The sequence below is a fragment of the Mustela nivalis genome (assembly GCF_964662115.1).
Source record: "Mustela nivalis genome assembly, chromosome: 3".
NCBI classification, from domain to species: Eukaryota; Metazoa; Chordata; class Mammalia; order Carnivora; family Mustelidae; genus Mustela; species Mustela nivalis.
Window position 1 is genome coordinate 31,289,123 of NC_139022.1, and position 18,125 is coordinate 31,307,247.

The 18,125-nt window shown below is 58.5% G+C and overlaps 1 protein-coding gene across 35 annotated transcripts in view; it reads left to right on the forward strand.

Moving 5' to 3' along the window:
• Window positions 1–15,152, forward strand: part of FLT4 (fms related receptor tyrosine kinase 4) — a 38,901-nt gene extending 23,749 nt beyond the window's left edge. For 4 of the 35 annotated variants that reach the window (XM_082723524.1, XM_082723513.1, XM_082723542.1 and 1 more), the window contains exons 14-30: window positions 75–221; window positions 320–451; window positions 636–742; window positions 991–1,126; window positions 1,552–1,656; window positions 2,010–2,123; window positions 2,268–2,356; window positions 2,487–2,637; window positions 3,146–3,240; window positions 3,601–3,723; window positions 4,803–4,914; window positions 5,996–6,095; window positions 6,406–6,511; window positions 7,061–7,206; window positions 8,198–8,318; window positions 9,213–9,274; window positions 9,423–11,742. In XM_082723524.1, the coding sequence (XP_082579650.1) occupies window positions 75–221; window positions 320–451; window positions 636–742; window positions 991–1,126; window positions 1,552–1,656; window positions 2,010–2,123; window positions 2,268–2,356; window positions 2,487–2,637; window positions 3,146–3,240; window positions 3,601–3,723; window positions 4,803–4,914; window positions 5,996–6,095; window positions 6,406–6,511; window positions 7,061–7,206; window positions 8,198–8,318; window positions 9,213–9,274; window positions 9,423–9,705 (2,129 nt within the window). In that variant the 3' untranslated portion in view covers window positions 9,706–11,742. Of the gene's footprint in view, window positions 1–74; window positions 222–319; window positions 452–635; window positions 743–990; window positions 1,127–1,551; window positions 1,657–2,009; window positions 2,124–2,267; window positions 2,357–2,486; window positions 2,638–3,145; window positions 3,241–3,600; window positions 3,724–4,802; window positions 4,915–5,995; window positions 6,096–6,405; window positions 6,512–7,060; window positions 7,207–8,197; window positions 8,319–9,212; window positions 9,299–9,422; window positions 11,743–13,334 lie in introns of those variants that run through there. The other 31 variants (XM_082723535.1, XM_082723543.1, XM_082723544.1 and 28 more) reach the window with 16 other exon arrangements.
• Window positions 15,153–18,125: the final 2,973 nt, after the last annotated feature.

Sequence of the window (18,125 nt, forward strand, 5' to 3'; positions counted from 1 at the left end):
TGCTCCCAGCCCTGGAGGGATGTCCTCCTGCTTTCTGCAACTCCACTTAGCTCCCTGTCCACCACCACCCCCAGCCCTGGAAGTCCCACGTCTCACGCAGAACTTGACGGACCTGCTGGTGAACGTGAGTGACTCCCTGGAGATGCGGTGCCCAGTGGCCGGTGCGCACGTGCCCAGCATCTTGTGGTACAAAGATGAGAGGCTGCTGGAGGAAGAGTCTGGTAGGGTGGTGGATCCGGGCGAAGGGCAGGGTGCGGAGGCTGGCCGCGTCAAGGCCCCAGACCCATCTGAACTCCAGGCGACACGCCATCCCCTACAGGAATAGACCTGGCGGACTCGAACCAGAAGCTGAGCATACAGCGTGTGCGTGAGGAGGACGCGGGCCGCTATCTGTGCAGCGTGTGCAATGCCAAGGGCTGCGTCAACTCCTCTGCCAGCGTGGCTGTGGAAGGTCCGGCCTCTCCCGGGCGCCCTTCCACCCACCTGCCCTCCCCACCCCACCCCTGCACTTGGCACCTTCTCATAGCCACCTCCCCCAAGTGGTGCCCACCAGAAGGGGAGCTCATCGCAGAGTGCACCCTCTTGCCCCTAACACGTGCACACACACACAGGCTCGCCCCTTTCTGTCCACTCAGGCTCTGAGGATAAAGGTAGCATGGAGATCGTGATCCTCGTTGGCACTGGTGTCATTGCTGTCTTCTTCTGGGTCCTCCTTCTCCTCATCTTCTGTAACATGAGGAGGGTGAGTGCTCCTCCCCCAACTGATCCTCTCCTTGTGGGGTCTCTGTATGCCCTGGCTCACCTGGAAACCTCACCTGGGAAGCCTTTCTGACCCCTCTGTGCTGGGCTCCTACATGACTAGAGGTGGTCAGTCTGTCTGTCCCCTCCTTGCCAGAGAGTCCCAAAGGAGGTCCCATCTGTCCTGGGGGAAGTCTTACCCAAGACCATGGTATGGCCCCATCAATTAGTTGCCCCACCCCCCCAACCCAGCCAGCCCACGCAGACATCAAGACGGGCTACCTGTCCATCATCATGGACCCCGGGGAGGTGCCTCTAGAGGAGCAGTGTGAATACCTGTCCTATGACGCCAGCCAGTGGGAGTTCCCCCGGGAGCGGCTGCATCTTGGTGAGGCCATCACCCAGCCCGCCCCACCCGCCTGCAGAGACTGCTTCCCTCCGAAGTGCTGAAATCCCTCCATCCCAGGCAGGTCTGGCTCCCACCTGGCCTGCCCTGCCCATCTGGGCATGCATCCCAAGAACTGGAGCCAGGATCAAGTTCTCAGGCCCCCCGGGGTCACTTCCTGCTGCTCGGAGCAGGGCGGGCCCATCACACCTGCTGGGAGAGGATGCAGGCCTTCCTGTCTGCTTCTCCTCTCCCTCAATGCCCGCTCCTGCTCTCCCTGCTCTTCCTGTTTGGCAGAGAGGCCCCCGAGTTTCCTCCCCCTCCTGGGCCTTCCTTCCTGGCAGTTGGCGCGGGTGGCCCCTGCTGCCCGTCCCTCTTCACCCTCGCCCTTACACAGCTCACCTGGACCCGGGTCCCTGCCCCCACAGGGAGAGTCCTTGGCCATGGAGCCTTCGGTAAGGTGGTGGAAGCCTCTGCTTTTGGAATCCACAAGGGCAGCAGCTGCGACACTGTGGCTGTGAAAATGCTGAAAGGTGTGGGGGTCAGCGGGTGGAGGGGGCGGTGGGAGTGGCGGGGGCAACGCCTGTGGGTGGCCTGGCGGGGCTGTGCTTCGGGAGGGGAAACTGACGGTCAGAGCCAGTCTCGTGCAGAGTTCTTCATGGAGGCCCTGGGCTCATTTCTGGGGGATTCTTCCCAATTCCACCTGAAACCCCAGCCTCAAAGAGGCGAGCAGGAAGAGTTGGGGACCCTACGCCCCCACGGGCATGATCTCTAGCTGCCTCTTAGCAGAGTCGGTGGCCGGGAGGAGGGACGCGCAGGGACGGGGGTGGGGGGGTGCTGCGCGCGGCGGGCCCAGCCCCACGCGAAGCACCCATGTCCCCTCCAGAGGGTGCCACAGCTAGCGAACATCGAGCCTTGATGTCGGAGCTCAAGATCCTAATCCACATCGGTAACCACCTCAATGTAGTCAACCTCCTGGGAGCGTGCACCAAGCCGAATGGTACGTAGCTTGCGGCCCCCGGCTCCCCGGCGGGAGGGGCCTGTTGGGCTGTGTGGGGGCGGGGCCGGGGGCGGGGCGTTACTGCGGTGCCGGCCCTCCCGCCTGGCCTCGGTCCCCAAGCCCATGGCTCTTGCCCTGCCCCAGGCCCCCTCATGGTGATCGTGGAGTTCTGCAAGTATGGCAATCTCTCCAACTTCTTGCGCGCCAAGCGGGAGGCCTTCAGCCCCTATGCGGTAAGTGGCGGCCCTGCGACTGGCCCGAGCTCTGCCGGGAGCCCGCAGTTCGCCAGGGTGGGCTGGGGAGGCGGGGGTGCCTGTGCTGTGGGTGGCGGAGCCGCCCTCGGACCCACTTTTGCCTTGGCAGGAGAAGTCCCCTGAGCAGCGAAGGCGCTTTCGAGCCATGGTGGAAGGTGCCAAAGCGGACCGGAGGAGGCCGGGAAGCAGCGAGCGGGCCCTCCTCTCCCGGCTCCTGATGGGCAAGGGCGGGGCTGGGCGGGCCCCTCCGGCCCAAGAAGGTAAGAAGAGCCTGGTTTCCCCTTGCCCAAAGAGGTCTGGTGATCAGGGGACTGGGGGAGAAGCTGGCCTGGGACTCTCCTGGAGGGGCTTACCTGGAAGAGCGTGCAATGGGCTTTTCCTCTGGAAGGGAGGACACCACAGGGACAGTTTCCACGGAGGCGTTTGGCGTTGGATTGGGCATCACTGGCTATCTAGGCATTTGTCTTCGGGAGGAGGGTGGGAGCAGACAGGCAGAACCAGCAGGTGCAAAGGTCCAATGACACAACAAGATTCCTGGCACTGGGCGTAGTTAGTGGGTGTTGCAGAGACCCAATGCTGAGGAGCAGGAGAGGGGGTCCACAGGCTTGTTAGCTAATTCCAGGGGCTTCAGGGGCCCCACCAGGAGGGTACGCCAGGGGTGGTGAACAAATGCTCCCTTTGGGGAAGGGTAGAAGATGGGAGCCATGGAAGAGTCTTCCCCTCACCCCCCGCTGACCTCCCCTGAGCCTCACTTGCTCCTTTGTGCAGCCCAGGACCTGTGGCTGAGCCCACTGACCATAGAGGACCTCATCTGCTACAGCTTCCAGGTGGCCCGAGGGATGGAGTTCCTGGCCTCCCGCAAGGTGACTGCCCCAGCAGGCCCCTCGGAGGGGAGAGGGTACAGACCACCAGCATATCAAGGCAAGCCCTATCCTAGCTCACCCTCGAGTGATTCCGTGGTTAGCACGTGTTTCTCCCACTTTGCAGAGGTAGAAACAAAGCCCAGAGTGTGGAAGTGATTCCCTGAGATCTCTAGCTAGTCAGTGGCAGAGGGGACTTTGGCATCTGTCCCACCCCACGGCCTCCTCTGCTGTCCCCATTGTTTCATGGGGAGTCCTGGGGGAGCATAGAAATCTCTCTGTGACAGAGCAGGGTTCAGGCATGGGTGGGCCCCAGGGACCTGTGCTCCCTACCCCCACACACCACCACCACCGTCCCCCCAGTGCATTCACAGGGACCTGGCTGCTCGGAACATCTTGCTGTCAGAATGCGACGTGGTGAAGATCTGTGACTTCGGCCTGGCTCGTGACATCTACAAAGACCCAGACTACGTGCGCAAGGGCAGTGTGAGTGCAGGCCATGGAGGGAGGGCTGGGGATGGGGGCATGGACCTCCTATCCAAGAGCCATCTCCATAGAAGGTCAGAGAGCCCACCCCTACAGGGACCTGAACGGCCCCACCAGGGCACATGGGGACAGGGGGAGTAGGGACAGGAGCCGACAAGCAAGGACCCTGATGCTTCAGCTGGAGCTTTGTCTATGAGGCGGATGCTGACTGACCCCACATGCCTACCCTGCATGCCTACCCTACAGGGGCTGGGTATCAGAGGCAGACCCCGCATGGGGCATGTGGGTACAGAAAAGCATGTGGGTACTGGGAGCAGGGTGCTCGGAGATGGTCAGGCAGGCACTTGAATGAGCTCACAAAGCTAATTGGGAGTTTGTGCCCCAGAGGAGGAAGGAAGAGGCTTGGGAGATGGGCAATGGGCAGGATGGGTCTAGGATGAGGTGGGCCACCCTGACAGCCTAGAACTTCATTATATCTCACAGGTGAGTGGAGGTAGGTGGATGGGAGAGTCAGGTGCGCCTTCCAGAAGTGCCCTCTGCAGGTTTCGAGGAAGGACGAGAGGGTGTGCTGGGTGTGGTGGGGAAGGCAGAGGCCAGTCAGGAGGGGCCAGGGCCCTCAGGGCTCCCAAGTAGAGGGCCCAAGAGGTAGAGAGACAGGCAATGGGGAAGACACATCATGAGCCCCAGGACGAGCAGTCAGGAGTGAAATCTAGCTTGTGTGCAGACTAAGTGAGCCGCTGAGGTGGGAACGGTGAGGGGGTGCAGGGTCCCAATTCCTCCAGAGGCTGGGTCTGGAGTCTGGAGGGGGAGGCTTTCCGAGTGCGCCCCCGAAAGAGCACACAGGAAGAAAGGGACCCAGACAGACCCAGGAGAACAGCAATGGGGCAGAAGCCTTCACGGAAGGGGCGGAATGTGAGAGTCTTCTGAAGGCACGAGGGGCAGATATGGCCCAAGGCCTTTCTTGGGGTATGGCTCCAGAGTTCTGGACAGGCTGGGGGTACAGGGTAGCTACCAACGTGTCTGTCCTTCTTCCTCTCTTCCCTTTCTCATGGAGACATGCTTCCTTCCGTCTCCCCCAGGCCCGGCTGCCCCTGAAGTGGATGGCCCCTGAGAGCATCTTTGACAAGGTGTACACCACACAGAGTGATGTATGGTCCTTTGGGGTGCTGCTCTGGGAGATCTTCTCCCTGGGTAAGTGTGGGGCAGGCTGTGGGGGAGGGGAGAGGTGGGATCCCAGGCCGGGGGTCATAGCACCAGGCTTGCGAAGCAGGGGGCTGCTCCTGCAGCAGGCGGTCTTTCTATGGCAAGTGGTCCAAGAGCTCCACTTCTCCCCTCTGCCTCCAGCATGTGCCCCCACACCCTCCCCTTCCGGAAGCCACCTCTGCAGGGTGGTGGGCTCTGGCATCAGATACCGGACAGGGCCCAGCCTGTGTTTATCAGGCAGTCGCCGGGATCGCCACGGTCCCCAGATGTTCATCTCCCTGGATGAGCCCCCCCAACCCTCAGTTTGTCAATGGCAAGGCTGCTCCTGCCTTCAAGGGCCAGGGAGCATCCGGCGGAGACTGGATGCTCACTCACAGGTGTACCTACTTATGAGGGCTCCACGTGGGCCCCAGGGCCCCACGGGGACCAGGAGGAAGCCTGGTGCTAAGCAGGCCTGGTGCTTAGCCTATGCTAAGACAGAGCTGGGCAGGAAGCAAACAGAGAAATTAATATAGCACCATGAATGCTGTCAGTACAGATGCCAGGGCCTGGAGGGCACAGGGAGGACAGGGCTATGTGTGACCCAGAGGGGAGCACCCAGCTGAGGAAGGGGCTCAGGGAGGGCGGGTGACCTGGAGAAGACAGCAGGTCAGGGTAAGGGAACAGCCAGGGTCCTGGTCCCCACGTGTTGGAGGTGGGCCGGTTGTGGGCAAGAGGCGTTGGGAGGTACAACAAGGGAGGAAGGGGGTCCCTGCAACCCCTGTGAGCTGGCCTGGGTGAGGACCTGTACTCTGAGTCCCTGGAGAGCCACTCAGAGCTTGGAGCAAGGGAAAGAACAGAGGATTGCCCTGATCCTGTGGGGCTTGCCCTGGGGGCCCTTTTAACCAAATGAAGAACTATCATTGGGGGACAGAAGTGCCTTGGTGGGCCCCCACCCCACCCTAGTCCTGTGCTGGGAGCAGCAGGACCAGTCCCTGCCATAGGGGGCAGGAGAGAAGCAGTTTGAGGGGGGCTGCTGGGCTGAGAGCAAGTGCCCTCTCCCCACGCACCCCTATCTCATCCTGTTCAGGGGCCTCCCCCTACCCAGGGGTGCAGATCAACGAGGAGTTCTGCCAGCGGCTAAAGGAGGGCACACGGATGCGAGCCCCAGAGTTAGCCACTCCTGCCATGTGAGTTTCTCTAGGGAGATGGAGGGGAAGGTTGCCATGGGTGAGGGGTCTGTACACAGGCAGGGGGCAGGGGTGGGGAGGGGGTGCAGGCTCAGGGTTGGGGTAGAGACCTGCAGATGAAGTGTCTTACTTCACCCCTGACCCACCCACTGGGCCACAGACAGCTCTCCTCCACCTTGCCCCCCGGGACAGAAGAGACTGGGTGGGCAGATGTGGGGGGGCGGGGATGGGGTTTAGGCAGGGGAGCTGGGATCTGCTGCAGGGTGTGGGCGTGCTCAGACCACAGGCCAGCAGCCAGCTCTACCCGTAGACGCACCATCATGCTAAGCTGCTGGTCAGGGGACCCCAAAGAGAGGCCTGCGTTCTCAGAGCTGGTGGAGATCCTGGGGGACCTTCTGCAGGGTGGGGGCCGACAGGTAAGTCCTCTGCCCGCCCTGTCTAGCTGCAACAACCTCTGGCCAGCAGCCCCAGGGCCCTTGAGCAACTGGCCAGGGCCCATCTTTGGCCATGAGGAGCCCCGGGTGGTCTTTGTGTCGAGGGGTAGTTTGCAAGGAGCCCCTGTCTCTGGGAGAAGGCTGATGTGTTCCTCCACCTCCTGCTTCCTGCAGCCCTGTCCCCCGCACCCACCCTTCCCACCCTTGACTTCTGTCTCCTCCACCTGGGGTGACTGGGGGCACAGGGAGCAACGCCAGCTCAGGGCTGACCTGGTGCCCTGGGAGCTGGAGAAGCCAGAAGGGGAGCCCCTGGATCAGGGTGACCCCTGCTGCACCCTGCTGCTTGTAAATGGGGCGCGTGTTGGGAGAATTTGCTGGACAGGCTCACTGAATCCCCAGGGCACCTTGGAATGCAGAACTTCCTCAGTCAGGAGCCCCCCCCCCCAACCCCACCGGCAATCCTGAGCTCAGGGGTGGGGACAAAGGGGCACAGTGGTCTCTGACCCCCAGGGCCTCTGCCATTCCTGCCAGCAGGAGGAGGACTGCATGGCCCCTTGTGGCTCTCAGAGCTTGGATGAGGGCAGCTTCTTGCAAGCATCCACCACTGCCCTGCACGTGGCCGAGGCAGACCCTGAGGACAGCCCATCGAGCCTGCACCGGCACAGCCTGGCCGCCAGGTCAGCCGCCCTCGCGGGGGTTCCCGGATCCTGCGCCCCCACCCCCCACTCCCCAACCCCACCAGGACAGGGAGAAAGCAGGTTGGATGCAGCATAGTTGATTGCCGCCAGTCATCAAGGAACAGCAAACTAAAAGGCCTTGAGAGATCTCTGTACCCCAATGGAAAGAGCACAGTGATTTTAAAGGACATACTGGGTTCTGCGGCTCCCTGGGGGGCCTGGCGAGCCTTGGGGCCCCCCTCCAAGGCCATGTAGTCTGCGACTTTGCCTTCCTCCACGGCCCCTCAGACCTTCTCTCGGCCCTGCAGCCTCCCCTGCATCTGGCACTCCTGGCTCCCAAAAACCCTTCCCCCCTTTGACATTTGGGATCCCAGGAGGAGGATGGGCCAGCCACCCACCCGCATTCAGGATTTAGAACTTAGCCTGAGTTTCCAGAGATCTGGATATCTCTTGCCCACAGCTGTCTACACTTCAGGAAGGCTGCTTGTGTTCCCACTGGGGTTGCCGAGAGAAGGGCTCTGAGACCCACTTTCCCTCGTGCCACAGCGGAGGGGGCAGGGCTGGGCCTGGGGGACAGGAACAGCCAGCTAGCAGGTGCCCACCAGCCTTCTTCCACCAGCCACCCAAGGCATACAGATGCACACACACAGGTGGGGGGTGGCTGGCACAGAGGGGTTCCCCATCCATCTCACCAACCCCCATGCCACACCCAGGTTGGGTGCACTCCACTCACCTCCCACGCCCTTCCCAGGAGGTGTTCTTCTCTTGCACAGGAGAGGAGACAGTTCAGCACGGTGTGGGAGAGGGGGGTGCTGGAGGGCTGCGGATTTCCTCCCCACCACCCCGGGAAGAACTCAGACCAGCACTCAGATCTAGGCCCCACAACTCACAGCCCAGGCCTGGGGTCCTTCTGGGAGGAGAGGGGGCAGAAGGAGAGGTAAGGAGGGCTTTCTGGGGCATGTTCCTTCAGCAGGCTGTTTTCCCCCCACAGATACTATAACTGTGTGTCCTTTCCCGGGTGCCTGGCAAGAGGGACTCAGATGCAGGGCTCCTCCAGGATGAAGACGTTCGAAGAATTTCCCATGACCCCGACGATCTACAAGGCCTCTGTGGTAAGTGGGGCAGGCAAGACTATGCACACAGAACAGGCTTTCCCAGCTGGGAGGAGGTCCAGGCCCAGCTCAGGAAAGGGTGCCACACTGAAATGTCAAGTCCGAATTGCACATGGGCATACTGGGGTCTCAGCTGCTTTCCCCGTGCCCTCCTCACCCATTACCAGTCTCCCCTCTGCACAGCAGAGAAACCCAGTGGAAAGACAGTTTCTCCTTCTAGATGGTTGTTGTTGGATTAGCTTCCCTTTGGTGGCCACCAAGCCATGTGGCCCAAGAGAAAGGGATGGTGACTCTTGAGAAGGAGGCCGGGATAGGGGGCACGGGATATAGCGTTGTTCTCAGATCTGCTCAAGCAGAATGGGCCTCTCGGGCACTGGGAGGCTGGAGCCCATGGGTCTATTTTGCAAAAGTACAGACTCAGCCTGGTACGAGTGTCTACAGCCGGAAACCTTCCTGCCCAGGACTTTCTCCAGACAGGCCTGGTCAGCGAGTGCTAGCCCCCAATTCATGTCCCCCAGGGCCAGATGGATACATTGGGGTCTCCCAGTCCTGACAGGAGCCAAGTCACACACCATTAAAGGGTGACAGAGCCCCATTAAATGTGGAGTGTGTCTCCATGAGGACCATTTTTTTTTACACCATAAGCTGCCAGATTCTTTCGGGAGGCTCCCTGTTCTCCTTGTGTTCCTGCTCTGCCGGCAGCCTGAGCCTCAGTTTCTCCCTCTCTGGCAGGGGTGTGTGACCCTCACCTGCATGCTCCAGCAAGGAATGGACACCTGCTTTCTGATCTGTTTCCACAGGGCAGGTGTCAGACCAGCCACGGAGGTCCATGCCGTGCTGTCCTGGCTTGGGGGGGGGGGGCTGCCTGCAGACGGGCTTATTCTCTCCCCGCAGGATAACCAGACAGACAGTGGGATGGTGCTGGCCTCCGAGGAGTTTGAGCAGCTGGAGAGCAGGTACAGACAAGAAAGTGGGCTCAGGTAGGGCTTCCAGAGCCTCTTTCCCTGCAAGGGGCCGGGAGGGGGAAGCCGGGCCTGGGCATGCCTCTCACTGACTCACCCGAAACCTACCATGGCTCCCTATTGCTTTTTTGGGTGTTCAAAGCACGCTGCTCTGGGACTCAAGGCCTTTGGCCACTGGAGAAGCCCCCTCTTCCACCAGCATCCTGGCCCAACACACCCAGATGGGGCTGGTCCCCCCATCTCTCTTCCATCTGACAGGTGCTCAAACGCACCCTCTCCATGAAATGAGTAAGATCCAGCATGCCCACTGTGCCTACACATCCCTCCTGCAGCCAGAAGCGCCACCACTACACCACATTTACGCTCCAGTTGCCCCAGAACCAGACAGATCATGTGACCTGGAGCTGGCTGGTGTCCTAGCTTGATAAGAATGCAAGAACCACCCCCCCCCTCAAAAATCCCTGAATGTTTCATCTTTTAAGGGTGTAGATGAGATAGTTAAATATCTACCCACTTACTCTAGTAGTGGACTTGCACACAACTGTTTAAAGGACAGGACCTATGAGGGAGGCGGGCGCCTGGCGGGCTCCATTGGTAAAGCAGGGGACCTATGATCTATGTCTTTGTTCGGAGCCCCCTTCTGGGTTCATCTGACATGGTTTTTGGGAACAAATCCTAGCCTCTGCCTGTGCCATTTTTTAATCGATGTATGACGATGTCACTGAGTTTTTTCCCCCGAGACTGCAAACATTTATTTGTATCACGTTAGGACAGTCGTGGTGAGGCTCCACTATTCTGGCAGGTGTCTTTACCATCTCTGCTGCTGAACCCCTTAGCGGTGATTTTCCCAGCAGCCTACAAAGGGTGTGTTTGTGGCACTGTGGGTGCTGGTGGTTTGAAGGCTCACATGTCCAACCGAATTTACTGTCTGTTCCATGCATCTTGGTCCCCTCTTTTGTTTCTATGGATTTTATCGGGTGATCTCCATTAGTAACCTAATTTTGGGGAAATGAACGCTGATTGCATTATTGGAAGTAGTGTCTGGATAACGTTTCTTTACACAACAGTATTTTATATCAACCCTCCAAAAAAACATAATTCATTAAGAGGGTAAGCCAGAGGACGGTTGTTACTTCTGTTATAATCTCCACACATCTTCATAAAACAGCCCCTCAGAGCTCATGCCTGTGCCATAGGCAGGAGAGAGAGACTCGGGTTTATGGGTGAGTAGGAAGCTCAGTGCTGGGACCAGCAGAGCCATACCTGAGTCACGGTGGAGGGAGAAGATGATGGGCCCCGCACCCAAAGAGAGGAGTGTTTTGTGGTCCTTGGGACCAGCCAGGGAGATGAGGGAGGAGGCAGAGGTCTGATGGAGGAGGCTCCAGGGCAAGTGGGAGGCTCCAAGGGCAGCCGTCTGGGGAAGGCACTGCTTCTGCATGGCCCGTGAACAGGACACAAGTGCTTAGTGCTGAAGGAAGAAGAAAGTCACAGCAGAGTCTCCAGAAGCAAGAACCCAGAAGACACATCCACACCCAAGGGAACCATTTATTACAGAAATTGTACCTCACAATAGCAGCGACACGAAGTCCTCTTGTCCACACGAGTTCTCTTGGCAACACATCCAGACCAGCAATGAGAGGGGCACCTGCGTTCCCTTGGCATGTGGAACGTTCTCCAAACAGGTGCGAGGACAGAAGGTGCCTTGGACAGCTCCGTGGGGAGGAGGAGGAGAGAGTCCCTCTGCCAGTCCTTTCCTGTCTCCTGCGAACTGCTGATCAGCAACCCCCATGGGCTCCTCACCTCCAGGCCATGCAGAATGCCCAGTCCACACCCTGCGGGGAGGGTGTCTCCTCCAAGTATGTAGGCAAGAGGAAGGTCTGGAAGCCCTCAGCTTGTGGCAGGTTGGCATGGCTGCATGACAGCCACCGAGAGGGAACCCAGCACTACCGGACAAAGCAACTGGTTGGTTCTTGGTGGCAATACCACATCATAACAGGACTGGAGCCTTTGCAAAGAGGGATGCCCTTGAAGGAATTCAAGGTGATACCGAAGATGTGGGTGTAATGCTGCCTAAATGAGGAAGCTTCCCAAACCGGCCATGTCCCAAGCCACTTCCATAGGATAACCAGATTTTTCTAGTCCCAGAAATCCCAGCACGAATAATCACAAACAGAAAAAATAAGCATGGGACGCCTGGGTGGCTCAGTCGGTTAAGCGTCTTCCTTCCGCTCAGGTCGGGATCCCAGAGTCCTGGGATCCTGTCCCGCATCTAGGCTCCCTGTTCGGCAGGGAGTCTGCTTCTCCCTCTGTCCCTCCCCCAGCTCATGCTGTGTCTGACAAATATATAAAATATTTTTTAAAAATAAAAATAAATCCATACACTATCCATAAAAAAGATAGAATAAAGTGGATTGAAAACTTTTCAGTAGATGTCAACACTCAAAAAAAAAAAAAAAAGAAAAGAAATGAAGCAGAGAAAAGCTGATACAATACTCCCAATGCAAATTAAATATATAATTAAACGACAAGCTGCACCAGGAGTTGGAAATTCAAACACTCAGAACGGAAATGAACAGTGCAAAGGTGTTGAGTGGTGGCTGGCTACATTCGGGAAAGAAATTGAAATAAAAGACAGATCTCCCCCTCCAAAATGAAGACAGGGTGGCGGGGGCATGTGGAGGGGGGCAGGGATCAACAAATATGATATCGATGCTCCCTTACGGGGAAGAACACAGAAGATGGACCAGAAAAGACAAAAGAAAAGAAAACCAAAATAAATAAAGAGGTAAAGAAGAGCATAGAGAAAGTTGGCAAGTGCAGCGGTTGAGGGGACATGACCCAATACACGTAAGATTTGGAGTTTCCGAGGGAAACGATGCCGGTGGCGGGACAGAACTGATATTTTAAACTTTAATTCAAGGGACCCTCTCAAATGAAAGAACTGAGTTGACACAGCAGAAGAGGGCCTGGAGAAAGCGCCCCAGGACTGCAGACTCGGCTGCATGTCTGAATCTAGCTGTTAGATTTTCAAGGTAAACCTTCTGGGAATTCAGGCAAAAAAAAAGGCTGAGTCATTTACAAAGGAAAAAAAAAAATGAAAGAAAGAAAGAAATATCAGGCTGAACACCAGACATGGCAAAAACAACATCAGAAGAAAGGAAGCAAGTCTTTAAAAATCTCAAAGAATGGGGCACCTGGTGGGGGTAGGGTGGGGTGCAGTCTGGTAAGCGTCTGACTCTTGGTTTCGGCTCAGGTCGTGATCTCAGTGTTTTGGGATCAAGCCCTGTGCTCGGCCGGGAGTCTGCTTGAGGATTCTCTCCCTCTGCCTCTCTCCCTGCTAGTGCTCTTTCTTCCTCTCAAATAAATAAATACATATAGTTTTAAATCTTGGAGACCGTGAGAGGTAAGCAGGGAGCGTCCTAGGGCCTTCAGGGAGGAGGCAGGGGAAGAGTGAGGTGTTCTCACTCTTCCCAGGGTGAGAAGCCCTGTGCTCATTCTGAGAGTACCTAAGAGCCCTAGCAGGGATCTATGGGGAGAAGGATGGTCTCCGGCAGAAAGGATCTCTGAAGCAGGGCTGGGAGAAGAGACAGGGGCCAGGGGAGCGCCGAGCATCAGAGGTGGGCGCTCGCCCTGGAGCAGGAGGGCACGCAGAGAGCAGCCCGGCACATTCCAGAGTCAGCACAGACAAGACTTCTGTATGGACTGGGTGTGAGGGGTTTGGGGAAAGGGAAGAGCAAGGAGGATGCCCAGGGGCCTGAGCCACAGAGTCGGTACTTATAGGGATGGGTGGGTGAGTGTAGGAGAGAAACAGGTTTGCGGGCATGAGTGGGCCTTTCCCGTTGTCCCCTGCATCCAGGTGGGGTACGGAGAAAGCTCCAGGGTTTGCCAACACTCCCATCAGTCCTGTTCTTTGTGTGAGTCAAGTCTGTGTCTCTGAGGGCTCTGGGCTCGCTTAGCCCTCCAGTGCTATCTTTGGTGACTCCAGCCGGACCCTGATCAGGGTCCTGTCCCTCTTCTCTTCTTGTCTCACTGACCATCACCTTCCCTGTCTCAGCAGCTGTAAAGGACCGGGCCGGAACGTGGACGTGACCAGGGCTCACCCTGATACCCAAGGGCGGCGGCGGCGGCCAGACCGGGGGGCACGGGGAGGGCAGGTGTTCTACAACAGCGAGTACGGGGAGCTGGCGGGGCCCCAGGATGAGGGCGACCGCCCCCCATCTGCCCGCGCACCCTTCTTCACAGACGATAGTTACTGAGTTACTTGCCCCGGGCAAGGCCCCCAAGACCCCGGGTCTGACAGCTGGTGGGGGCTGTACCCAGAGGCAACCAGAGGGCTAGGAACTCTTCTCCCTCAGCTTGGATAGGAGATGTTTCCTCCTCCCTAGTTAGGAAGGGCAAGACCCAGGCTCCAGGGCTCCCCTAGACTCCATCACTGCACCTGCCTCCCTAGGCCACCCTCCAGATCCCCTGAGACCTTCTTCCCTCAAGATTCAGATTCCGTTCAGCCCCATACCCATGGGGACAGTCCTGATTGCCTCCTCCCACCGTGGTGGGTGGGGGCTTGATCCCCATTTTCTGAGAAGGACTATGAGGATCTGAGAGTCACAGTGACGGACATGGAACCAGACTTGAGCTGCAGACCCCAGGTCCTGCCCCACTGTCCAGTCCACTCATTCCCGTGGGAATGGCTTTCTTGGCTCTCCAACGCTGAGAGAAGGCGCCATATTTCCATCTCAAATGATGAACGAGAAGTTGGGGGATGGGATGTTCTCTCCTGAGCCCGGCCAAACAACTTGCCCTCCAGGGGCTGTGGTCTCTGCTAGGCCAAGCGTCACAGTGTACCTTCCCGTGGGTGTTGACAACTATCCAACAGATGGTTTTTCATTAGAACTTTAGAGACTATGAGCTGATGTGAAGAATGTACTTTTCAAAACTTTAGTCTGAGGGGAGCCCAGGGAAGGTCTTTGTGAATCTAGACTGTTCTTGCCTCTGACCCCCAGTCAGGTGCCGACATAGCCCAGGCTGCTGTGGCCCCACCTTCCTGGCCCAAAATGGGAAGAATCCACGGATGGTCCCAAGTGGCCCAGTGTGAGAAATGGCTGGTTTTTCCCTTGGGGGCCTGGATCTGCCACCCAAACACCTTCCAAGCTGTGAATGGCCCTTTGAGGAGCAAACACCGCGGGACCCATTGAGGAAGGTCTTTGGTGCTGGCCCAGAGGGTGTGTTTCCCCCTAGTCTGGGCCTGATGTCCAGCCTCTGCCCTCCCAGGGGAGTGGCCCAGGGCCCTCTGGAGGCTGGAGCTGTTCTGCCCAGCACCCCCGCCCCCATTCCAGCACCCACTGCCACCCCTACCCCTGGCTGGAGAAACCCTTCTCCAGTTAGCACCATGGAGAAGGACATCACCCCCCTAACCCCCCCCCCCCCACGAGACGCTTGCAGGACAGGCGGCCGTGCAGCAAGCAGGGGCTGGCCCAGCAGAACACCCCCACCCCCCACCACCCCCTGTGTACTGTGCCTTTAAGACACGTTGAACACACGTGTGACTCTAACCCTCACGGTCCCAGTGGCCCTCCTCCTCTGATGTCACCAGACCAGGAGACCTGGGTCTCAGGTTTAGCTGGTGGAAGCCCAGAGGCTGTTCTCCCCCAGAGGAGCTAGGCTCCTGAGGCAGGGGCAGGGGCGGCCCCCAGGGCCCTCCCTCCATGCATACCACCTGTTTACGTCACCTCTCCCCCATCACTTAACTACATACACAAAAATGTACTGGGAAGAAAACCCACCATGGCCTTGTAGACCACGTGTTCTGAAAAGATCTAAAATATTTAACAAAAGATAATAATAAATTTGATGCCAGTCTTTGAGTTACAGTGAATGGGTTCTCAGCTCAGTCCTGTCTTTGAAGGTTGGGTTACAGCCGTCCTCCCATGGGATCGTCAGCCCCACCAGGCCCCTGGGCAGGCCACAGGAGGGACCCCAACTGACTGGGGCTCTGGGTCCCCACCCCAGCTGGTTTGCAGTTCCCCAGGGCCACCAGCAGAGGGCACTCGGGAAGCACAGGAGGCCCCACCTCCTCAGATGGGAAGCGCCCAGCCTGGCCTTGGGCAAACCCGCTCTCTTCTCACTTGATGGGGAAAGTGACACAGCTCTGTCCCCGCCTCCTAGAGCCAAATGCCTCCCACCCTGAGTACAGGAACCCAGGGGCCTGTCTCACTGGGCCCAGCAGGTGCCTTCGACCAACCACCCCCATCCACACCCCGAGGGAGAGTGGGACGGGCCCAGAGGGATGCAGGGAGCATCCGGGTCACCTCACTGGTTAAATGTGTGTCTGGACTCCGAGATCAGGGAGGTCTGAGCTGGGATCCCAGCCTCAATCACCGCCCCCTTCCCCAGGGAGACCAGCCAGGCAAGGGCAGCAGGGCCCCCCACAAACTCTGCCATGTTCGTGTGATTTCCCTGCACACAGGAGTGCCTAGCATAGAGGCAGCTGCAGATGGGGACAGGACGCTGGCCAGGTGGATGTGACCTGGCCACAGCCTCAGGGGTTCAGGGCAGGGAGAGCAAAGGAGACCCCTAGACCTGGATTTGGGCTGCACCCAGGGGACACCACACCCAGGGGAGCAGATAGGATGGAGCCTAGCAAGGGTCAGGAGCCAGAGGCCATCCTTGTCCAGGCCTCTCCCAGGCTGGGGACCTTCTGGGTGCCCAACCCCTCCTTGGGCTGTGAGGCCCACTGTCCTGGCCTCATTTTCAACTCTAGTGGGAAGAGCCCCTCCCCACAAAGGCAGCTGGTAATGATGAGTTTATTGTTACTTTTACTTCTATAATAAATCTGTGAACACAGAAAAGACACATACCACCTCTAAGTTTGGACATTTTAACGTGACAATTTCTTTGGTTGGAGGTAGCCTCTCTCCCTGGATACCTCAAGCCAGGTGTCAGCCATCGGTTGGCTGCCGGCACAATGCATGCCCACAGGCGGGTCCGGGTAGGGCTGCGCTCACACTGCCAGGCTTCTCGGGTCCTACCTGGGCTGGACACCCAGGGCCGCACTCACTGTCCCAAGGTCCCAGAACCTCACTCCCCAGAGCACCAAGGTCTCCAGATGTGAATGAGAACCCAGCCAGCAAGGGGCCATTGGGGGCGTCCCAGCAGTGTTTTCCCACCTTGGGGTCCCTCGCTCCATCTCCGGCTCTGCCCCAGGCCCACACTCCTATCAGCTATGACTCACCTTCTCTAGGAGGCATCAGGCCGAGGGCACGCTGGCGTGTCCCTTGGTGCCCCGATTCCATCCTGACATCATCTTCGCAGGTTGAGGGGCCCACACCAGTGAACAACCCGTTATCCTAGGCCATGGGACACGGCAGAGCCCCAATCCCCACAGAACTCATAGCCCAGAGTCTTTGCCGTAAGGAGTGACACGTAAGCAGGAGGAAGATTTGTAGCCAAGGATCAGTTCAAAAGGAAAGAGGGCCCAAGGGGGTAGGGTGAGGTGAGGAGGAAAGGCCGGCATGCTCTCACCCCACACCATTCCATTTAGGGAACTACGGCTGGCAGCGCCTTGGGTCCCAGGAGGCTAGGGCCCCACTCGAGCCCAGGCTGAAACAGGAAAACGGGACCTACGTGTATACAGGACATGGCTCAGGCCACCTGCGGGGTCACCACAGCACTCAGAGTGGAGGGACCCAGGGAACCTTGTGGAACAGGCCCCCCGCAGCCCTGCATCATGCTGGGCAGCTTGGTGCTGCGGCCCCAGGCCTGGGGCGGACAGCCATCCAGGGACCCGGAACTTCCGTGCAGGCCAGCTTTTCCGCCACATTCACTAAAGCCTCCAGCCCACACAGCCAAAGCCATATGGCCAGCGACTGACCCTGCCCAGCCTCCCCTGCAGCAGGGCTCTACGGGAACGGGGCCCCCATCAGGAAAGAGGCAGAAAGAAGGAAGTACTCAAAGAAGCCAGATCAATATTGACCCAAGCAAAGGCCCCACAGAAACAGAGACAATTCCCAGACCCACAGGACCCCAGGGCCTGGATAACCAAGTTATGAGGAAGAGGAAGAACCCCCAGGGTGAGGTGGTGTTCCTGCTGCTGCCCCTGGGCACGACACCCCAGCTCTGGTCCTGGCAGCTGAGGCCAGCACCACGCTGCCAGCCTACTTGCCTTCAAGCCACTCCAAGGCCCCACTGGGATGGTTGCATCTCAGCTCCCAGAGGAGCCCCGGCCAGGCCCAACTGCCCTCGTGGTGATGACGCAGGACAGGAGAGTGGGATATCTTCTATCAGCTGGCGTGGCTGTCCTGGCCCAGGAGAACCTTTCTTGGAGGAGACAGGCAGCCAGGGCCTCTGGGGGAGTAGGAAGGGCTCCAGCCACTCACAGGTGTGGAGGCACGGCTGGGCCTACCTGCCCAGAGTGACCACGCTCTTCCCTGAGAGAAAAAAGTACTGTCACCTGTCACAATCCACCAGGTCACTAGGCCGGGCTCAGATACAGAGAGGCTGACCCAGCACAAAGGGAGGAAGAGACTAAGGGAGCTCCCGGGACCTCGGGAATGGAGGGTGCAGTGCGTGGTGGCCCCAGGCGGAGGTGAGGGGCTGCTGCCTGGGTCACAGTATGGGGAGGGCTGTCAGAAGTCCCCTGTAGGTGTCGGCTAAAGTCACAGCCAGGGTGGGGTCTGGCTCTGAGGTCCGGCGGGCTTCCTGGTCCTTCTGACAGTGAGCAACTGACTCACCCGTCCAGGGCCACCACAGTTCTTGTCCACCTTCAGCACCTCATCCCCAGAGGAGCAAGCCAGTGTCTGTTTGGGCCCAGAGGAAGGTCTGCCAACATCCAGGCTGACCATGTCATCAG